At 44.4% G+C, this 22,485-nt stretch overlaps 1 protein-coding gene and 1 long non-coding RNA gene across 2 annotated transcripts in view; one reads left to right on the top strand and one right to left on the bottom strand.

Moving 5' to 3' along the window:
* The window catches only part of AMACR (alpha-methylacyl-CoA racemase), a 33,226-nt gene extending 22,809 nt beyond the window's left edge, over positions 1 to 10,417 (bottom strand). Inside the window, exons 1-3 of the mRNA XM_075932583.1 lie at positions 10,000 to 10,417; positions 4,897 to 5,040; positions 3,151 to 3,311 (exon numbers count right to left, since the gene is read on the bottom strand). Of these exons, the coding sequence (XP_075788698.1) occupies positions 3,151 to 3,311; positions 4,897 to 5,040; positions 10,000 to 10,294 (600 nt within the window). The 5' untranslated portion in view covers positions 10,295 to 10,417. The remainder of the gene's footprint in view (positions 1 to 3,150; positions 3,312 to 4,896; positions 5,041 to 9,999) is intronic.
* Positions 10,418 to 10,443: 26 nt separating this feature from the next.
* Positions 10,444 to 20,907, top strand: LOC112544708 (uncharacterized). The gene is made up of 3 exons (XR_003088045.2): positions 10,444 to 10,643; positions 16,351 to 16,462; positions 17,371 to 20,907. It is a non-coding gene; the product is annotated as an uncharacterized LOC112544708 (long non-coding RNA).
* Positions 20,908 to 22,485: the final 1,578 nt, after the last annotated feature.

The raw sequence follows: 22,485 nt of genomic DNA, 5'->3' as shown, positions 1-22,485 counted from the left end.
TACATGGTGGTAATGGACACATTGTCCAGAGCATTTGATAAACTGTTCTAGAAAGAGAGGTGGAATGAGTCAGAGTGTACGCTAACCAAATATAAAGGAAAAATTTTCTTGTCTCAGAAAGGAAGTGGAATGAATTTTCTGAGGCCACAATGATGAGACTTCACAGAGGTAATTAAAAGCTATTACCACAGAGTGCCAAGTCCATATTTCCAATTCGAAGCAGAACTGTCTGTCTTACTGTTTCCAGAAAACAGAAGATAAAACAAGCTGACACACTCACAAGAATACATGAAGGACACATGGACATGGAGAAATGTAAACTCAGAGCCAAAGAGATAATGTATTGGCTACAGATGAACAATGACATAGAAAAAACACTTTCAATGTATTAAACATGCCAGAAAAATCAAGCTAAACTAAAAAAAGAACCGAGGTTTATAAAACAATGAACAGCTAAGGGCATGGTTTAAAGTTAGTATGGATTTATTTACATATATAGCTAAAGACTATGTTTTGATTTTGGATAACTCTCATTAACCAGTGGTTGTTACATTAGATACTAGTACATCAAAACATAGAATCATAGAACACTAGAACTGGAAGGGACCTCGAGAGGTCATTGAGTCCAGTCCCCTGCCCTCATGCCAGGACCCAGTACCATCTAGACCATAGATAGATAGATGTATTAATGTGCATGATATCCATATTGTCCAAGCATAGAATCCCTGATAATGATCAGCAGTTTGATGGGCATTATTTTAAAACATTTGCTAGAGAGTATGTGTTTAAAAATATAACTTCAAATCCCAGGTATTCTCAATCCAACCATCTATAGAGAATGGTGTGAAAATTATTAACTACACTTTTGAAAAAGGTTGCTTGGCAGGAAGTTGAGAACAAGTCCTCCTTTTGGTGTAGTCATGACACAGGGCAAAGTAATCTATGGAAGACTATGAAATGGTACAACAGTCATTATAGGAACATGAGAGAAGGTTAAAAAACTACTTCCTCCTTTTCTCCTTAAGAAAATCCCACTACTTGAAGGAATTCATAATGTGATGCAGATGCCTGTATAATAACGTAAGTATTGTGCCTGTTAAACCAAAATAGGTTAAAATGAAAGAACAGTTCAAATATTGGTAGGTTGTGGTATTAGGTTTAAAAAATATTTCCATGAGTCAGAGTTGGAAGTGGAACCAGACTCATCTGTCTCGACTTATTATTTAACTGTCTTTGCTACTGATGATGAGTATATGTTTTCCATCATCACTTTCCTATGCTATGTCTGTTCAAGGGAATGGAACATAATGAAATACCAGATTAAAGTACATTTGGTGACACTGAACAAGCACATCTGATAGAAATCACAGTTCATCATTAGGAAGTGAAGTGTTGTAATTAAGCTACACGGTTAATATTCCAATAAAATAAAACTTGGGAGTGAGAAAGGGTTCAAGGCTTTTTTTGTTGTTGTTTTTTAACATTTCATTCCCAACTAGCTGGAGACATTATCAGGACATCAGTGAATTTTAAATGCTCTCCTTGGAACTTGGGATGTAAAATCCAATTATTTAGTTAATCAGATAAACATTAGGTTTAACTGGTTAACCGATTAAATGTGGGCTGATGGAGGTGGGCTGGAGCAGCGGTGCCTCTGCCATGAATGGGGGCAGCTCGTGCCAGGTTGCAGTACCCCTGCCTGCAGTGGACCAGGCCGGGCCCACCATGGGCCGGGCAGCTCCCGCCCTCGTTGGTTAACTGTAACCAGTAAGAATCACCCAGTAAGGATGATGATTACCAGATAACCATTCACATCCCTACTTGAAAATCAAAATTTTTTGTAAAGGAATAAAAGTACAGATAGTGAAGATAAGACAATATTCCCAAATACAAGATATTTGTAATTAGTGTCGCGCCTACTAAAGACTTTCCAAGTTCATCAAACAGAGATCCAAAGTTCACTGAAGGCAATGCAAGTCCCTCTATTGGCCTGTGTAGATTAAAATACCCGTTTTCTTGTAAAATGATTAGAAAAGTACTCTTAATGGAGAATTAATTTCTAATTAGTTAATTAATTACTTTTTTAAATTCAAATTTTTAAACATCAAAATGACTCTTCCTATTGTATTAAAATATTTTTAAAGAAAATTGTATTTTGTTCCTTCAAAAGAAGCAAAAATTTATTTTAAAACACTATTATGGAGGGACAATTAAGGCTCCATGGCTTCTACAAGGGTTTAAAGTGTGGCACACATTTTTGTTTGTTTTTCTCTTCTTTCAGAGACAAATTTCAGTATTCATTTCTAAGTCCTCTGAATTTTCTACATGGATTTGATTTGTTCTCATAATTCTTAATATAAAGTGTCTGACACGGATTTGTTTAAATTCATCCAAGACATTCTGACTTTTTTTTTAAGATATTTTTTCAAAAGAGATTGTCTATCTAAACCAAAATTGGCAGATAGATAAAATTTTGATCAATCTGGTGCAGCAAGCAGGTTGTTTTCAAAAGTAATTTTCAGGATTAAAGGTCATTTTTTGCCATTATAAATCATTTTGGGTACGTGATGCACAACGTTTTCTTGTTGCATACTTTCTTCCAACTCATCCAACTACCACCTCATACAGCTTCAAATAATTGCATTGAGAGGTAGTTTGTTAAAGGGAGTGTCAGACTCTAGCAATCATGGCGGGGCAGAGGTAAGACTGTGGTCCATTTTCTGTGGTATAAAGTACAGTAGTTAGGACAGAGGCAAGAGCTAAGTCTACATTGGCACTATATAGCTCAGTGGTGTGAAAAAATAAAATCACACATCCAAGTACAGCAAGTTACAGTGATGTAAAACGTCAGTGTCAACAAGGCTACAGCATTGGGCTCTCAGCTCTGTTAGCTATTCCCCTCATGGAGGTGATTTGCATAGAGCCCAGGGGAAAACCGCTCCCAATGCTCATGTCATGACAAGGGTAGACAAAGCCAAGGTGTGATAAGATGTTTGCCTAAGGGGGAAGGAATAAAGATTAGGGACATTAGGGACATTTCCCTAACTCCTAGTGCTATGCCTTACTAACAACTTCATCATTTTTCCCTTCTATAGAGTCAGAGTTTAAAAACAAAAAGTAAATACATACATTTCAAAACCAAAGACTTACCATACTTGCATCAATTACTTGCCCTTTGCCAGATTTTGTACGTTCATAGAGGGCCATAATTATACCCATTGCACACATTACACCTCCACCAGCAAAATCAGCCAGAAGATTTACTGGTGCATAAGGATTTTCATCTTTTCTACCAAGTTTCGACAGCACACCTGTGAAAAAAAAAACCCAAATGTAATCAAAGTGTAGAAAAATGAAAATTAACATTTCTTCAATTTCTATACCTTAATCAAGATAACAACAGAATCCCCTATATGCCAAGGGAATCCTCAGCTAGCAATTTAAAACAACATTATGCTCTCTTTACATGGCTGGGGTGATAAAAAAGGGCTGAAGCAGAGTCAAGTATTTGGCCATTGTTTTGAAAAGGGGCTTCTACACTGCTAGCCGGTTTTGCTCCCCTGACCACTCCCCTTACCTTCATTTTGCTATGTATTTCCCCATAACCACCCTCTTTCTCTTCCTCCTGCCAGTGGGGCAAGGTAGAGGTTATCAGCTCTGCAGCAGAGCCACATTCCTCCTAAGCCTCCAGCCTAGGAGTTGATTCTTGCAGCTGAAGCAGCACACAAATTCAATGCATCCTAAAACACTGCCTGGCACTGATGAAAATATACCAGTGTGTGTTTTCTAAAGAGACACACACTGACATACAGTGTTAAACCACTGAGCTTAGGATGCATGCACAAAGCTTTTCATTAACTAAAACCTGCCATTCAACAGTCCAACTGGTGTCATAAGTACCAGTAGACAAACATATTAAATCTAATTTAGACTTTCCATGGCAAATCAGTTTTGAGTTACAGCAAACAGAAAACTATAAGGAAACTTTCCAAGACATGAGATCACCTAATTTCTTGAGCAGTCAGACCTCTCAAATGCCTTGTCTAATTTGCCATAAACTTGGCAAAAAAAATTCTACCTGGCATGCCTGTGACATTTCAGGCAGATTGTCTATGTGCTAAAATAAAACCAGTTTGCCAGAAAGTAGGATTATCATTTACTTTTAGATTTTCTGGCAAAAGCAGCTGGAGAAATATTAACTCTAGAGAACATAGAAAACATACAGCTAGATTTGTAAACACTCTATATACTTGTCTGATCTTTTTAAAAACTCTGATAAAATTTAATTTGTTGAGAAAAATGTTAATTGGTGCACAAGCACAGTTTACATTTTCTAATACAAAGAGCACTGCCCTCCCCCAGAAGTGTGTACAAATACAGGTGTTACTTTGCAGTAACAGATGCGAAGAACCACACAAAATGGTACCAATTAAACCAAAATTAGGAAGAAAATTATTTTAGAAAGCAGTGTGGACTTTGTTCTGCAGTCCAGCAGTACTAAATCAATAATATTACTTCATTTTGGCATTCAATATAAGGATATGCGGAGTACTAAGACATGATAGAGCTCACAAAAGTCCTGGATCTTGCAGCTTTCACTCAACATTCTCAGACAAGCAGACATACTGATCTGTAGTTTGATTTATAGTTGCATGGGACTAAACATGCAAGGATTGCTTCAGTGAGTAAAAGTTGGGGGATTAGGCCTAAAATGAAAAGATAAAACTGAAGACTATCATAAAAATTATTTACTTTACTGAGATTTTCTTCTTCTATAGTCTTTTACCTAGAGAACGATACACTCAAGAAATTTAAACCACATGCACAAACGCCTGTTAATACAATTCTTATTCAAGCAAAAATAGAGTTAATCTAATAGGAATTTTTACACTTTACCTGACAAAGCTAAATAATTGATGTCATGACCTGCAGAGTTGGCATATTTTCCTGACTGGCCAAATCCAGTAAGTCTAGCATAGATGAGTTTTGGATTTTCCTGTAGAATGACCTTCGGACCAAGACCAAGTTTTTCCATGACACCTTAACAGTAAAATAAATTGTTTAATCCCAATGCAAACATTTTCTTTTAACTTCGATTCAAAATAAACTTGATTTGAAAAAAAAAAAACCTGTAAAATGTATTAGTCTTATGAACTTGAATCATAGCTAACATACTGATTCAGTTCAAAAAAGCCTCCAGCACAGACAGTAGCCATATTAAAACACAAACTGCCAATATTTTACAAATTAATAATGCACTAAATTTATTATATATGTTGAATGCACCAAATATAAAATTAATGTAAAAATAGTTTTTTTCTCCCAGCTTCAGACTCCTCATAACCATCCTGACAAGCTTCCTCTGCTATGAATGACTGAACATAGCTGAACCAACGAGACAGCTCCCAGATGATCAGGCACCATAGAAAAAGTGACTAACACACTCCCCAATCTTTACAAAGTTGAACCTCTGGACAACTTTCTCAGGACTGCTTCTGTCACTTATCAGCATAACGCTTATTGACAACTCTCCTTGCTTACTTGCTTAATATAGTTTTACCCTTTCCTTCAGTGTTGGTACAGATTGGACTGCCCTGGACCAGCACCCTAGTGACCTGACCAGTCCCAGATAAGGCATTTTGCCGGACCAGGGGAGGTCATATCCGGCTCCCCTGCTCCCAGCCCTGGACAGGCTGCCAACCTCCTGGCTGGCTCCCCCGATGCCACCAGCCTTGTTGCCTGCCAGTCCCTCCACCCCCTTCCCTACTATGCCAAGAAGCCCAGCTCCAGCACAGGTTCCTGCACACTGGACTCCTGGCCTCACCAGACGGCCCCAGTGTGGCACGCTGGGCTCCTGGCCCTGCCAGGCAGCCCCACTAGGTTGTACGTAACAACCCAACTGTGGGGAACCGGCAGCCCTTCACTAGGACTCTCTGGTCCTGGAACATCGTGGTCTGGCACCCATACCAGGGAGTCCTGGTTAACAGAGGTTCAATGTGTATAAGACATTTAATTTTATCTTTACACTAGCCTACCCTTCTACTACTATTACTTTTTATCTATCATAAAAACAAGAGTAGACTGACACTCAGCAAATGATTTGCAGAAACTGCACAAGCAAAGTTTCTTCTGTACCCTGAAGTGCAAGAAACTTTTGCAAAATTAGAGAAATGTAGGTTTGATCAATTTTAATCTACAGTACAAGAATGAAAAACTATGTAAATTCACATTTTTAATTCTCTGTCTCTCCCTTTGGTGCCTGACTTCTCAAAAAGTGTCTTGGGTTTTGTTTGTGTTTGGTTTTTTTTACAGATGAAATATTCAAACTGTGTATAATTTGTAAAACAGACCTGTATCTGTGTTTATCAAACTACAGCTAAACTTTGGTCAGAACTTTATCTGATAAAACAGGGCTGACATAGCAGAGCAATACAATCTGAAAAGGAGAGAAGAGGAGAAATACTAGATTCTTAAAAGTGCTTGCTCATCACATTTTTCAAATGGAACACACCTGCCCAAACTAATTTATAAAAACACAAACCTATCATCCTTCAACTCCTTCAAGATCCAAATGGAGCATGACATTGACTGGAAAGAGTCAACTGATAATGATTAAGAAGAGAAACAGAGAGATTTGCTGATATGTTTGCATCAATTAAATAATATTTAAAATTATGTAGATCTGGCTCTTCAATTTCCACTTGCCCTAAAAGGTGAACTCACTGAATAACAAGTTCCCAAACAGACAACCCTTCCTGCAATAATAAAATGTTAAGGTCTCATGACTGTATATTCAAATTGGATTCACTCACAAGAAACTGTTGATGAAGCTTTGCATCTGCATAGATGCAGGATCAAAGTTTAAGAAAATTAATCTAGAAATAACTAGTTTTAGCTTTGCCAATGTTAACTCAGTACTTTCAAAATGAAAAGACCTATGAATAGAGCCCTTTACTACCAGACAAGTTATAATACAGCCTCACAAAACTGTGGTGAAAATTTACTAAACTAGACACAAAGGCTATGTCTAAACTGGCATGATTTTCCGCAAATGCTTTTAATGGAAAAGTTTTCCGTTAAAAGCATTTTCGGAAAAGTGTGTCTAGATTGGCAGGATGCTTTTCCGCAAAAACACTTTTTGCAGAAAAGCGTCCGTGGCCAATCTAGACACGCTTTTCCGCAAAAAAGCCCCGATCGCCATTTTTGCAATCGGGGCTTTTTTGCGGAAAAGAAATCTCTGCTGTCTACACTGGCCTTGTTGCGCAAAAGTTTTTCGGAAAAAGACTTTTGCCCAAACGGGAGAAGCATAGTATTTCCACAAAAGCACTGACAATCTTACATGAGATCGTCAGTGCTTTTGCAGAAATTCAAGCGGCCAGTGTAGACAGCTGGCAAGTTTTTCCGCAAAAGCAGCTGCTTTTGCAGAAAAACTTGCCAGTCTAGACACAGCCAATGTGTTGGTTTTCTCTCACCATGATAGAGCAGATTTTCAAATGCCTACCTCCCACAGATTTCACAAAATAATAACTAAAAGCCAATGGAATCTGGGTGTCTAACTAGTCTGTGCCAATGAAAATCTCCCCATGTATCACTTGGTCCCCAACCCTGCTCCTGGCTCCATGACAGAAGATCTCTGAACCAGTATGAAACCAATTTCAGGACAAGGTCCATAAGATGTATTAACTAGCTTATAGAATTTCATAGACTCATAGACTTTAAGGTCAGAAGGGACCATTATGATCATCTAGTCTGAACCCCTGCACATTGCAGGCCACAAAATCTCACCCACCCCTCCCAGAATAATCCTCTCACCTATATCTCAGATATTGAAGCCTTCAAATACTTTGAAGACCCCAAAAATACTTTGAAGACCCCAAATTTCAAGGAACTGCAGATGGAATTTTAACTTTAATGAGACACCAGCATCAATTCATATTTGCATTCATGTTTAAATTGTGCAGAAAGGTTTTTACAATACCAAAAGGCAATAGAAATTTCTATTGTAATAATCACAAAATTCCAATGGAATTGTCTCACTTTTAACCATACAATCCCATGGCAATCCAAACATTTCAACCAGAAAATGTGAAATTATAAATTAAAATGAAATCAGTTTTATTGATTTCCAGAGTACAGCCTGTAAGGGAAAAAAAAATATGTCAAAACCCAGGAATAGACAAAGAAAAAGCACACCAGATATATGTAGTTCCAAGATTTAATGACCACAGGCATTATTAGTAACACAGATAAATATGATCATTTACAACAATTGATATTTAAAATGATAATGTGACCCTTTAGTCCTCAATCTAATGTGGTCAGAACACAATGTACGTGTACTTCCATGAGTGCTCAATCTTTAATACAGAATTTCAGCCCAAAGGGCACAGGAATCAATATGTGATATACAACTTTAAGCTGAGCCTCCTGCTACAACTTGCCATTTTTGTGGCTCAAATATATGGGCTTGCGTGGCTTAGAAAAGAACAGAGCATGCTGGAGCTGTCTTCTCCACAGGAATCGCACCTCCATATTAAAAATTAAGGCCCCAAACATACAAATCCTTACAGGCTTGATAAACTGTAGACACTGGGGCTGCGTCTAGACTGGCATGATTTGGCGCAAATACTTTTAACGGAAAAGTTCTTCCGTTAAAAATATTCGCACAAGAGAGCCTCTATACTGGCATGTGCCTTTGCGCAAAAGATTTGCTTTTGTGCCAGTGTAGACGCTCTCTTGCGCAAGAAAGCACCGATGGCCATTTTAGCCATCGGGCTTTCTTGCGCAATAAATTAATGTTGCTATCTACACTTGGCTTCTTGCGCAAGAATACTGATTTTGTACATTACAAAGTCAGTGTTCTTGCACAAATACTCACGGCCAGTGTAAACAGGCAGCAAGATTTTGCGCAAAAGCAGCTGATTTTGCGCAACATCATGCCAGTCTAGATGCAGCCTGGGAGTTCAAGTGTTTAAACGATTGAAAAGTGTAAGCTTATCTTTGCATGGTCAAAGCCCCTGCATGCCACAATTTAACCCATTATATAGGCATTGGGGTCATCCATTGGCTTACCAGGTGAGGCCTACCAGTTAACCGGTGGGGTCCACCATGAGTGGGGGGCACTTCAGCCCGCCAAGGCAGCCCCCACTCACCCTATTTAATCATTTAACCGGTTAAATATTTTGGCTACGTCTAGACTGGCATGATTTTCCGCAAATGCTTTTAACGGAAAAGTTTTCCGTTAAAAGCATTTGCGGAAAAGAGCGTCTAGATTGGCACGGATGCTTTTCTGCAAAAGCACTTTTTGTGGAAAAACATCCATGCCAATCTAGATGTGGTTTTGCGCAAGAAAGCCCCAATCGCCATTTTCACCATTGGGGCTTTTTTGTGCAAAACAGTTTTCAGCTGTCTACACTGGCCCTCTTGCGCAAAAGCATTTACGCAAGAGGGCTTTTTCCCGAACGGGAGCAGCATAGCATTTCCGCAAGAAGCACTGATTTCAGACAGTAGGAAGTCAGTGTTCTTGTGGAAATTCAAGCCGCTAGTGTAGACAGCTGGAAAGTTTTTCCACAAAGGAAAAACTTGCCAGTCTAGATGAAGCCAATGTTTGCCCAGTTAACTAATTAAACAGGATTTTACATCTCCTAACATTTGCTCCCACCATCCTATCCAGCCACGTGCCAGCTGTCATCCAGACACCAACTCCTTATCTCCCATGAAGGGCAACACTCACTACTGCCATATAGTCACCTGACTTCCCACCTTGGTACCCCTGATACCGAGCCCCCATCCTGCCTCGTCTCCTCTGCAGGGGACCCCCAGGATCCCAAAGCCCCTCTCCACCTCTGAACTTCCCCAGACAGCAAGAGACGCTCCCCAAGCCCTGCACCCTATTACTTCCCAGGCAGCAGCACCCCTCCTCCCAAGCCCTGCACCCAGGGGCCCTCCCCCAACGGCACCCCACCCTCAACCCTGCGCCCCTCCCCGGCAGCCCCTCACCGTGGCGGTAGGGCTCCACCAGCACGTCCGCCCGCAGGCAGAGCCTCCTCAGCACCGCCGCCCCCCGCGCCTGCTTGAGGTCGAGCGCCAGGGAGCGCTTGCCCCGGCCCTGCACGTCCGTGCTCATCGCCGAGCGGGGCGAGCGATCCACCCGCACCACCTGCGCCCCGAAGTCGGCCAGGATCATGCCGCAGAGCGGGGAGGGCGCCAGGCCCGCCAGCTCCAGCACGCGCACCCCGCTCAGCGCCATGGCGGCCAGGCTGGCTCCGCGGCCTGATGCCGAGCGCCGAAACATCGAGCGGCCGCCGCGGCCTGGCTCGGCCCGGCCCCTCTGGGGCAGACACCGAGCCCGCCCGGCCCCTCCGTGCTGGGGGGAAGGGCCGCTCGACGGAGGGACTCCCGCCTGGGCTCCTCTGCCCCAGCCAGCACTGGGAGGCGGGGCCCGGTGAGAAACGGGCACAGAGGTAGCCGAGAGCAGCGGGACACGGGGAGCAGGCGCAGCGCAGGGCCGCTCGCTGTTGAAGGGGATCCCGGGTTCCCCCGCGGCAGTTTAAGACGGTTAAACCAGACTTGATGCTTTTCTCAACTAAGCAGGCGCCCCGAGGTACCGACTCGACTGGGCTTCACCTGTGAGGGGCAGCCATGTGAGTCTGTAACGTTAAAAGCCAGCATGCCCGGGCAGCTCACAGACTAACCGACATGTACTATAGTGATAGAGATGTAGCCGTGTTAGTCTGGTGTAGCTGAAACAAAAGACAGGACTAGGCAGCACTTTAAAGACTAACAAGATGGTTTATTAGGTGACGCGCTTTCGTGGGCCAGACCCACTTCCTCATCAAATTCTGGAAGAGAATTGGCATGAGCATATTTATACCCAGGGCTCGACAAATGCGCTCGCCCATGGCGAGTAGATTTTTCCAGCTGGGCGAGTGCAGGGGCGGACTGGCCCAGTGGGCCGTTGTGACACGCTGGCCGAAGCCCGCACTACGGGTGGCGCAGCCCCATTTGATCCGCCGGCCGGCGAGGCTCTGTGCCTCCCGTTCCCCGCGCCACCTCCGTACTCCCCCACTGTTCCCTGCACCCCTCTGGCTCTGTGATGTCCCTGCACCCCCTGTGGGTAGGGAGTGAAGGATGCTTGCCCATAGGGAGGGGCTGCACAGAGCAGGGAAAAGGCTGCTGTGACCCAGCAGCGAGTGAACGGGGGAGTTCACCTGAAGCGCCTTTGCCTTTAGGGTAAAAAATGAATGAAAATGCTATTTGTTGTTTATAGGGCTAAAATGCCAGGACAAAAAAGAAAAGAAACAAAAAAACCCCTTGCAAAATGCAAACGTGTAAAAGACAACAACAAAGCGGGGGGGCAAAATGTTTTGCTTGGTGCTGCAAAAAACCTAGAGCTGGCCCCTGGGGAGGGAAAGGGGCTGGGCTGGGCAGTTGGGAGGGGAGGGGAAAAATATGGGGAAGGGGCTTTTGCTGAGGGGAGGAGGTCAGGAGAAGAAGAAGAAGAAGAAAGGGGAAGGCACCAAGGGACAGTGGTGCAGGAGAGACAAATGCCAAGGGGCCAAGTACAGACAATGAGGAAAAGGGCAGGAGGGGAGGTGTCAGTGAGAGGGGGGACAGGGTGATGCTGGGAGAGGAGAGGGTAAGGGCACTGGGGGCTAGAGGAGGAGGGAGAGGTGCTGGGAGAAGGCTTGAAAGAAGGGGTGGGCATGAGGAAGGCAGGGATGGAGCAAGGCATCTGTGAGGGCACAGGGGCATGAAGGGAATGGGGGCAGAGGGTGGTGAGGGGGTGGGTATCAGGGAAAAAGAGAGCAAAGGGGGCAGGGGCAGTGAGGGAAGGGAGAGGCAGCAGGAGGGGACAGGGCTAAGGGAAGGTGCAGGTGCCAAGGGATTCTGGGGGTGAAGCAGAAGGGCAGACAGCTGCAGGGGAGGGACCAGCACCAGAGGAGAGAGGCAGGGCAGGTGTGTAGAGGGAGGTTTAGGAGAGGGGATGAGGAGGGGTAGCTTACACGATCAGAGTGGGGCTACTGGAGGAGTGGGCACAGGGCGGAGAGAAGGGCTGGTGGAGGGGGGCAGGTCTCAGGAAGGCTGAGGGCAGTGAGAAGGGCAGCAGTCAAGACAGCAGAGGGTGAGGGGTTGGGGGGCAGCAGGCACCAGGGGAGCTGATGGAGCAAGGGGAGGAGACATGGCAGCAGAGAGAAAAGGTAGAGGTTTATAAGATATTTATTAATAACCTGGGTGATATTTATTAATAACTTATTAGTAATTACTGTTCTTATTAAGAATTTATGCCATTAAAAAAACACTTTTTGTGGGAGAGGGTGGAGAGTCCCTTTTTTGTCTGGTGAGTAGGGTTTTCCATAATTTGTCAACCCCTGTTTATACCAAAGGAATACAATGAAAAAACGTGAACACATAGGCTGTGTCTACATTGGTACCCTTTTCCGGAAAAGGGATGCTAATGAGACCAGTTGGAATTGCAAATGCCCCGGGGATTTAAATTTTCCCCGCGGCATTTGCATGAACATGGCTGCCGCTTTTTTCCAGCTCGGGGCGGAGAAAAGTGCCAGTCTAGACAGGTATCTTGAGGAAAATAAAGCCTTTTCCGGAAGATCCCTTATTCCTACCTAAAATCAGGAATAAGGGATCTTCCGGAAAAGGCTTTATTTTCCGAAAGATCCCTGTCTAGACTGGCGCTTTTCTCCAGCAAAGCCCCGAGCCGGAAAAAAGCGGCAGCCATGTTCATGCAAATGCTGCGGGGAAAATTTAAATCCCCGGGGCATTTGCAATTCCGACTGGTCTCATTAGCATCCCTTTTCCGGAAAAGGATGCCAATGTAGACACAGCCATAATGAAACTGACAAATCAGATTTAGAACAGAAGGGGGAGGGTTATTATCTATGAGATAATGATACTAGGGGTGATAGTGCAGACATGCATATGGCCTATGTGCAGACCCATTACAGGACTGAGAACATAAGAACATTCCACACCCCTAAGAGAGTTTAGAAAACTGTCTCGTTCTTTAGATTTGCCCTTTTAGTTTCTGAGCTTTGGGGCTATATGATGGGCCAGGATTTTATTTTATTTTATTTTTTGATAGTAGAGTGAATTAGAATTTATTTAGAAAAGCCAAGAGTCTCATGTAATCTTTTATTTCCAAGAACAGCAGTTTTAAATAAACTGAACAGTGCATTAAATAACTGCAAGAATTGGCAATACTATATCATCCCCATTCTATAACTGGCACAGAGACTGAGGGCATGCTAGATGGCAAGCTAGCACATAGCAATCACAAGTATGAATTATTCTGCACCAGACTGTTGTCAGGCTCACTGACTACATACCATACTAAAATGCACTAAAAGTTACAGAGGAGTATGTCCCAAGTGCACTGCAGAATTCTTCATACACTTCAGCAGCTGTTACTGCACAACAGGCTAGCGCACACAGTTTCACACTCTGGATTGTGATGCACTAAAGTGTAGACAAGCCTTGAGCAAGACACAACATCACACATGAACTATGTAGCAGAGCAGAGAATTAAATCCAAATCTCCCCTTTCCCAGGTTGCACACAATTCTGGATCTCTTTTTTTTTTTTTTTTTTTTTTTGCTTCTGTAAATGTACCCTGGATGTCCAACTCCTACATACTGCTGAAGAACCTGTCAGATGAGGCACTTCTTTTGTGCATTGCTGCAATCTTCAGATTAAACTGATAGTAAGCCCAGGGTGTAGAGAGACACAATAAATGATAAATTAGAAATGGATAGCCGAGAGAGGAGATGGGCAGGAATGGACAATAAAATTCATGGAGAAACAGAGATGCTTCTGCTTGTGCTACAGGTGGAACATGTGCTCAGCTGTAGATTTCCTTGTCCTCCCCAAACACATTTCTGGCCTGTCACAATACTCCTGGCACTCCATCCTGACAGACATATCCCATAATTATGACTGGACTTACAGGCAGCTTCAAAGAGTGCTGCTCACTCTCATATCCCTTGTGAGATATGTTAATAATGTATTGCCATTTAATAATAATTTAGGCTTACAAAGACAATGATTATTCCTGTCTACACATGGTGGTTGCAACAGAAATTAATGCATTTTCAAACCACAATTAATGCTCAGGTGGGAGTTACAAGTTTTTTTCCCTAGATGACACATGGCTTAATTCATTACAGAAAGACACATCACTGGGACTCAGTGTCAAAAGTTGCTTCAAAGACTCCCCGATTCCAGTAGCCTCCTGTAATAACCCTAGAGTCTGGCTGCTCAAAATCAGATATCCCGTTATCCACCTCAGTGTTACCCCTGCAGAAACTTTTCCCCCTTGGAGTCACAAATGTTATACAGAACACAGAAGACTAGTATAATTTCACAAATATTTTCCTTATCGAGGTCTAACTACCAAAAAGGTAGCACCAGCAACTCTGATCTGCCAGATGCAAATTTTATGGCAGTGGTTCTCAACATGCAGCCCACATGCAACCCAATTGTCACACAACTGTGTGCTAAAGGTTGCTGGGACCTGCTGAGAAAGGTGTGCGGGCTACCCCACTATTTGGGATGGTGCTTTGGGTTGCTGGTCACCCAGCCCTGTATGGCAGGGTCAAGGCTTAAGGTTGCCCTGCTGCCCCATTCCTGAGGTCCATTTCTGGCTCCACTCTGTGGAAGGGTCTGTAGGTGGGCCAGGGCATTGGGCATTTTGGTCTGGAATTTGGGAGTGCTGTGGTTCTCAGTCTGTGACCCAGCTAACATTGAGCATTGCTATGCAGCCTACAATGATAAACAGATTGAGGACCTCTGTTCTATGGTCATTCTGCACGTGTGAACCTATTGTTGAAATGCTCCTTTCTACTAAAAAAAGTCTGGTATATGGCTACATAAGCAACTGTATTGCTCAGGAGCACTCTGGACATTTCCACATCTATTGGAATCTTCTGGTCTGGTAAAAAAGTACCTGCCTGCAGCTTTCTCTACAGATGTGTGTGTCATGCACTGACTCACTGCACTGATGTCAGTGAAATGGCCCCAGTGATCCACCGGTGCCTGCAACATCTAGAAAAGCAGCCCTTTCTGCTGAGGTACTCACAAATTCCAATGTTCCCTCTCACTTTTCCTATGAATGTGCAGAATGAATTTTGTTATGTACACCAATATGAAGGTGATGTGAGGGGTATGGAGCGTGGCAGGGGGCTCAGGACTGGGACAGATATTTGGGGATGAGGGAGAAGTGAGGGTTTTGCTTGGGGCTGCAAGCTCTGAGATTGGGCAGGGCTCTAGCTGGGGGTGTGAGCTCTGGGGTGAGGCCACGGATGAGGGGATTTAGGCCTAGTGCAATGACTGGGGTGAGGGCTCTAGCTGGGGGTGGGGGAGGCGGTGCAAGCTGCCCTGGGGAGAGAGGACACAACCCATTCACTCCCAGCTCTCTGCACCCACAGCAGCGGCATCTGGGCTGGGAGGGAGAGGCACCACTCCCCACCATTGCAAGTCCAAAGCTCAGTTGGGGCACCCTTCCTCTAGCTACAGTGGGTGTGGGGCTGGTTTGAGGCCAGGGGAGGGGCACCTCTTCCCACTGCTGCAAGTCCAGGGCTGGGAAAGAGGCATCTCTACCTGCTGCTGCTTTGAGTGCCTGGGTAGTGCTTAATGGGCAACTGTGCAGCTTACAGGAAACTTAGCTTACAACATGGTCTGGAGCCAATGTTAAGATATACATGCCCTCTATCACCCTGCCATCGTTCATGGGTGGCTTTGTGATAAGAGGATTCCCTGTTTCTTGCACATTGCCCAGCATCTCAGTCTTTTGTAGTAGTAAAAGACAGAACTATGTAGCACTTTAAAGATGGTTTATTAGGTGATGAGCCTTCGTGGGCCAGACATCACCTAATAAACCATCTTGTTAGTCTTTAAAGTGCTACAAAGTTCGGTCTTTTGTTTCAGCTAGACCAAACTTACACGGCTGTATCTCTATTACTTTTTAGTAGTAGGAGGAGATTAATAACCCTGCACATTTGCATCACCATAACCCCCATGGTGGATTTCCTAACTACAAACCAGTTTGTGACTGACCAAAAGAAGCTTCTATGCAGCCATCACCACGTGTTTTTCCACCATTAGGGCTCTTCTCATTTTGGTGTCCTTACACCACAAGGCTCGTATTCGCTCTGCACACAGTTCAAAAAAGATGGATTTGTGCATACAATATGGGATGATAAGCAGTGGCTGCCATAACTGCATCATGGTTTGATACCCCCATTTAGTGCTTGTTTCCTGAGCCCAATAGCAATGTTCTACTTCATACAGCTGTTCCGTGAATACCAACATCTATCTTGAATGGTTTCTTTCCAACAGGACAGAGAGCATGGACTCCTGCTCCAAGTCTCAGCTCATGAAATTCTGCAGAATCAGCTGTGTTGTTTTCATAATGCTCATCACAAGACTAATGAGCAGTGCAGGATCTGAGGTATTATTTACTTATCCCAGTCTGCATCCTTTCCCTTTTTTGTCTATGGTAATTTTGCTAGTTGCCTGGTCACTTTTTTGGGGGTGAGAAGACTGAAGCATAGCAGGCATTGAGAGCTTGGCCTTCTTATCTTCTGTTAGCAGGTCACCAGCCACAACTGCTGGGGCAGGACAAAAGGGGGACACTGGTCACATGACCATTCCCCATGTGACTCCTCCCTGTGCCTTCCGTAGCTCGGGGGAGGGCCCACCTAGTCCCACCACTGCCCCACTCCATTCCAGGCCTCTCTTCTTCCCAACCCTTCTGTGCCCCTTCCCCCAAATCTCTACCCCTGCCCCACCCCTTCTCTGGTCCCATTCCACTCCTTCCCCACAAGCCTCCTTTCCTAAGCAATATGACCTAGGGAATTAGAGGCCTGGAGCTGGCGGCAGGGTTCAGGCTTCCCCTTTCATGCATCAGCAGCCACACCAGGAAGTGGAGTGCAGGGCCTGTGGGTATTGCTCTGCCTATTGGCCCCTTGCATTTCTCCTCCCTCCCCCCACTCCCATGGCATTCTGGCATTGAGGGGACAGGCGACCCTTCATATTGCCCATGTGCCACCTCTGCAGTTTACCTTTGCCATTGAACAGTGGACTCACACCATTTCTGGTCTCTCCTTGTGGTCAGATATTTGTAGAATCACTTCTTGTTGTCTCTAGCATTCCTTACCAGCTGTCACTGGTTCTTTGGCTTGGCTTTCTTGATTTCATACACTATTCCTATTCATACTTCTTTGGTGAAATGTCTCTCCTTCCATTTCCTGGATAGATCCTTTTTGGGCTTTAGATAACTAAAAAGATATGAGACTGTCATTCACACAATGTGTAATTTTCCTTCCCCATGTTATTTATTCTTTCCTGTTTAATAAGTTTCTCTTAGGCAGCCACGAAGGTATATTTTACAACACTGAGCCCATGATCAGAAACTGCAACTGCAAGCAATGCCCTAAATAGCCTGATACTGGTACGGGTTTGCCAGGTCTTGGAGAGACTGATAAAATTGTGTACCAGGCCTGTGTTTTTTCAGCAGTGAGATTGAAAATGAAAGTCAACAGCAGAACTAGAAATGCATTTTCTATCTTTGCTCTTCTCTTTTGTGTGTGTTTCTCTTTTACCTTATAGGGAATTGGATTGACTAAATAGCAAAGCCAACAACAACAGCTCCAGCCTCTCTCTCTACTAACATCTTCTCTTTCCCCCAAAAAAGAACATTTACTATAAAAAGTCTGTTAAACAAAAGGGGATTTTCCTTGTAAAGGTATCGATGCAGCTCAGCAGAAAGGGAATAAGGATGTTAAAATGAAAGCTGTATTTAATCCTTTATATTTCAAATGCTGCTTCATCAAATGGTCTGACCCAGTACAGCCGTTCTTATGTTAAATGTTTGTGTCTTTTTATTCAAGTTTAAAAAGGGTTTTAGATGGTGTGCTTGCCATTATGCTAAGCAAGCTATGATCTCTGTATATCAAACCCCAAAACTTGTTTAACACAGTTTAATGTTGGATAGTGACAGGGTCATGTTAACATGATTAGCCTTTGGCTCTATATATTCTGTCTAAATAAATACAGACACTAAGAAAGAAATCCAGAGAGATGGGGAAGAAATTACATGCTTGTCATACTTGCCTCAGATGCAGCACTGGACACAATTTAACAGGTGCATAGGTTTTATTAAAAGAGAATTTCTTTAATAAACTCACTAAGACAGATACTGTCAACATTTGGTGCTATGCTTCCATTGTGAAAATGGCTGAGGCTGATATCCTGGCCCTACTAGAAACAGTACAATTCACACTAATTTTGATGGGACCAGGATTTCACTTCAGTCTCACAGGTGATCGTCCAAGACAGCTTTCTTGATACTGCTGAGATTATGGGCAGCCAGTGATGGTAGGGCTGGGAGAGGCAAGGTCCCAACCCCACCCCCTGCTCTGCCTCTTCTGCTGAGGCTCTGCCTTGCATGGGAGCCAAGCTGCCTCTGCCCCTCCTTACCATAGGGAGGGGAGGAAGGCGGGTGGACATGTATGGCTCCAGACTCTCGGGCCTGCAGCACAGGCTGCACGTGGCTCCAGCCTCCCCACCCCTGGAGCACAGGGAAGGCGGGCACAAGGGGCCGCAACACTCTGCCACCAGAACACCTACAGTAGGCATTCTGAGGGCGGTGTGTGCGGGGCCAGGATGGTGGTATGGGAAGGCTATGCCATGGCCGGATACCTTGACCACCCTTATCTGTAACAGCCGTTGTACCTCCTCCTGTACGGGTTCCCACATTTTCCTAGGGAGGTGTCACAATTGGTCTCGTACTTATCAGGTTGTGTTGATAAGACGTACGTATATTCTCGTAGGAGGACTCCCAACTCGTTCTTTTGGTGGTCTGTCAAATTGGCCCCTTTACGCTGAGCTATCCTTTACCAGATTGCCTCCCCAGGGCCCCAACTCTGGATCCGGTGGCTGTAACATAATCAACACGCTTTCCTGTGGTTTCCACTTCTATAATAAATTAATGTGGTAGATCTGGGTGTTTTTATGTTTACCTGTCAGCCTCACCTCGTAGTCTACTGGTCCTACTTGTCTTAGGACCTCAAAGAGTCCTTGCCATTTGGCCAATAGCTTTGACTCTGGTGATGGTAGGAGAAGCACCCAGTCTCTTGGATAAAATGTTCGGGGCTTGGTTGCCTGGTTATAATACTGGGCCCGTTTTTCTTGGGCCTGTAGTAGATTTTCCCTAGCTATCTCCCCTCTTGTTTGCAATTTCTTTCTTAGGTCTATGATGTAGGGGATTGTACCCTTCACCCAGGAGTCTTGTTCTTCCCAGGTCTCAAATAAGTCTAGTATTCCCCGCGGCTGTCTCCTATATAGTAACTCAAAGGGGGAGAACCCTGTTGACGCCTGGAGAACCTCCCTGACTGCAAATAACGCAGGCAGTAACATATCCCATTCCTTCATGTTTAGCTCAATGAACCGTCAAAGCATTCCTTTTAAGGTTTTATTAAAACGTTCAACTAACCCATCAATCTGTGGGAGATATACTGAAGTCCGTAAGGACTTCATGTTCAAGAGGTGGCATAACTCCGTCATTAATTTAGATGACACATTGGTCCCCTGGTCGGTCAACAGCTCCTGTGGGATCCCCCTTCGGGCAAAGATTTTCACCAATTCTGTGGCAAAGGTGGCGGTCGTGGTGTTCCTAAGCGGGACCACTTCAGGGTAGTGGGTGGCATAATCTATAAGTACCAAAATGTACTGGTTTCCCTGCCGAGACTTTTGCAGGGGTCCCACCAGGTCCATAGCTACTTGATTGAAAGGGACGTCCACCACGGGGAGTGGAATCAGAGGAGCCCCTGGTACTATCCCCGGACCAGCCTTTTGGCACTCAGGGCAAGATTCGCAAAAGTCCCTAACCTCTCTATGAATGCCCAGCCAAAAGAACCTGTGTTATCCATTGAAATGTTTTTTCTCACCCCAGGTGTCCAGCCTACGTATTGGCGTGGGCGTCAGCCGACGGTCAGGGCAGCGTGCATGTGCGTGTGCGTGTTTCCGAGAAAAGGTTTAACGTCAATGTCTTTACTTCTAAGACCGGGGTCCCGTCACAGAGGGTGGCCAGCAGGCCAACAGACGCCCCGTTATATAGGAAGAGCTTATTACACCTTAGATTTTAGCTGCTAGAACACAACGTTCCTTCGCAGCGGGCAGCCTGGGGAAGGCTGAAAAGTGTCCCAACGAATCTGTCACCTGGGAGTGACACAGATCCAAATGCCTAAGCTCTTCCTATGCCTATCTCTTTATAACTGGCTGAAGTTCTTTTAAATTGTGCTTGGTTCTATTACAGCAACTGAAGGAGTCAGGTTAAAACTTAAACAGTTACAGGTTTATTAAAAAGACTTATAAATCATATGGTTACAATGGCTATTGCTCTCTCAACTGTTAGCAAATACAGATTTTAAAAAAATGGTTACAAAGAAAATAAAGATAGAAAATAGAAATAATGGTACCAAGTGACAGCTTAATCTTTAAAGAGCTCTAAGTCTGTGTACACTTAAGACAAAGGACCACATCCAGGTACAATTTTTACCCCTTTCTGTGCCTCTCAACTTCAGTGTGTCAGGCCAGGGCCAGTCTCTCAATTCCTAGGAAAGACGAATACGAGGTGGGTGTCCCCTCTGGAACCTCAGGAGATCAAACACCTAACCTGACCAGCAGATAGATGGTAGATTGACACTCAGAGTAAATGTACTGCTGGACCCATCTTTATACCCCTGGGGGCCCGTATCTTCTTATCTAAGAGGCCAAATTGTACTGGTCCATTTTGTGGCGCCAGTTCTTACAAGCAAGTTTCAAGTTAATTCACACTTGCAAGAGAGGAAGATAGCTAAATTAGGAGTGCCAGATATTCTTTTACTGGGCGAGAGATTCGCCCCCCCCCCCCCCCCCCGCAGATGGCTGTGTGTTCGTATCAATATGGGTTTGAGTCAAGGACACTCCTTGGCAGCCTCTTGGTCAGCAATTGGCATATCTCTGTTTACAGCCATTCACGGTCACACAGCCTGGGCCTTCTGCTCTGTGTGCCCTGCATGCTCCAGGCAAGCAAAAATGGATGTTACAAGGGGGGGGGGGGTTCCTGTCTGGCTACAGTGGGCCAGGTCTAATACCTGCCTCCAAAAGCAATTGTCTGACCTCTCCCTGATCCTCAGGTCGGCCCTTACCTCAAACCTGGGTATCCGGCCTCAACAAACCTCAATAGGTTGGTCATTGGTTGGGGTTTCACCTTGCTCCCAGGCATGCGTCAAGAAGGGGTCTTCCCGTTGCTCAGAGAAAGTTTTCACCTGCTCCTATCTCCTCAGAGCTTAAAGATGTCTTCAGCTCCCTGCTGGCTCCACAACTCTGGGAGCCTTGTTCCTCCTGGCCCCAGTCCCTCATAATCTGGCCAAATCTGGGCCAGTCACATCCCAGCAACACCGGATATACGAGCTTCGGGGCTAAAGCTACCCTACAGATGGCCTCATCCACTCCATCAGATAGGTGAACCCACACCGTCGAGTAAGTTCTGATATCTCTATGAATACATTGTATCAGAACTGGCCCCTCAGGGAGGAACTCTGCCCAGACCAGGGTCTGGCTACAGCCTGAGTCCATGAGAGTGGACATGGGCTTTCCCTCCAGTCTTACCTGGGTCGTAATCTTCGTCTGAACCCTTGGTCTCTCCTGGAGGTTGGCTGTGATTCCTTAGTTTTTTTGCGAGCATTCAGCCATATGGAGTGGAAATCCATCAACTTCACAAAGAAGCTTGCACAGATCCAAACTGACATCTTCCTTTCCAAGTGCAAACAGATGGACATTATACCTAATGGACTAAGGGTAAAAAACCCACAACAATCTACATACCCCACGGATTACAGCCAGAAATTATGCCACACCCTCACAAAAACAACAACTAAGGAACTACCTTATCAGCCTATTTATTTCGAGTTTTCATATCCCCGACTCATAACTCTGGTCATCTGAAGTGGGCTGTGCTCATGAAAGATCATGATACCATCTACATGTTTTGTTAGTCAATAAAGTACTACCAGACCATTTGTTGTTTTTTTCCTGTAACAGACTAACTCAGCTATCCCTTGAAGCTCCTAAAAATTACTGGTTGCTTAGGTACAAGTGATCATGACTAGATTACATTTATAATGAGGTCCAGAAAGCCTCTTAGTTCTTTAATATGACCAGTTTCACAAAGCTAAACATAATTATGAACTGAAAGTTAGCTGGGAGGAAGAATTTAATCAGAAAAATGTGAACGATAACTGGAATAATTTAAGAACATCTTATTAGATGCCTAAAAAGTCACAATCAAGAAAAAGGACATATTAATTAAAAAGAAAGACATCTGCTTTGCAGGGGAAGTGAAGGCAGCCATATAGATCAATGTGCAACAAATGGAAGAAAGGGAATGGGGATAGTCACAAACAGAAGTCAGAAGAGGGAATGTAGAAA

Source organism: Pelodiscus sinensis, chromosome 6 (assembly GCF_049634645.1).
Source record: "Pelodiscus sinensis isolate JC-2024 chromosome 6, ASM4963464v1, whole genome shotgun sequence".
Taxonomy (NCBI): Eukaryota; Metazoa; Chordata; order Testudines; family Trionychidae; genus Pelodiscus; species Pelodiscus sinensis.
The sequence above is the reverse complement of the archived record's forward strand: the minus strand, read 5'-3'. Positions and strand labels throughout refer to the sequence as shown.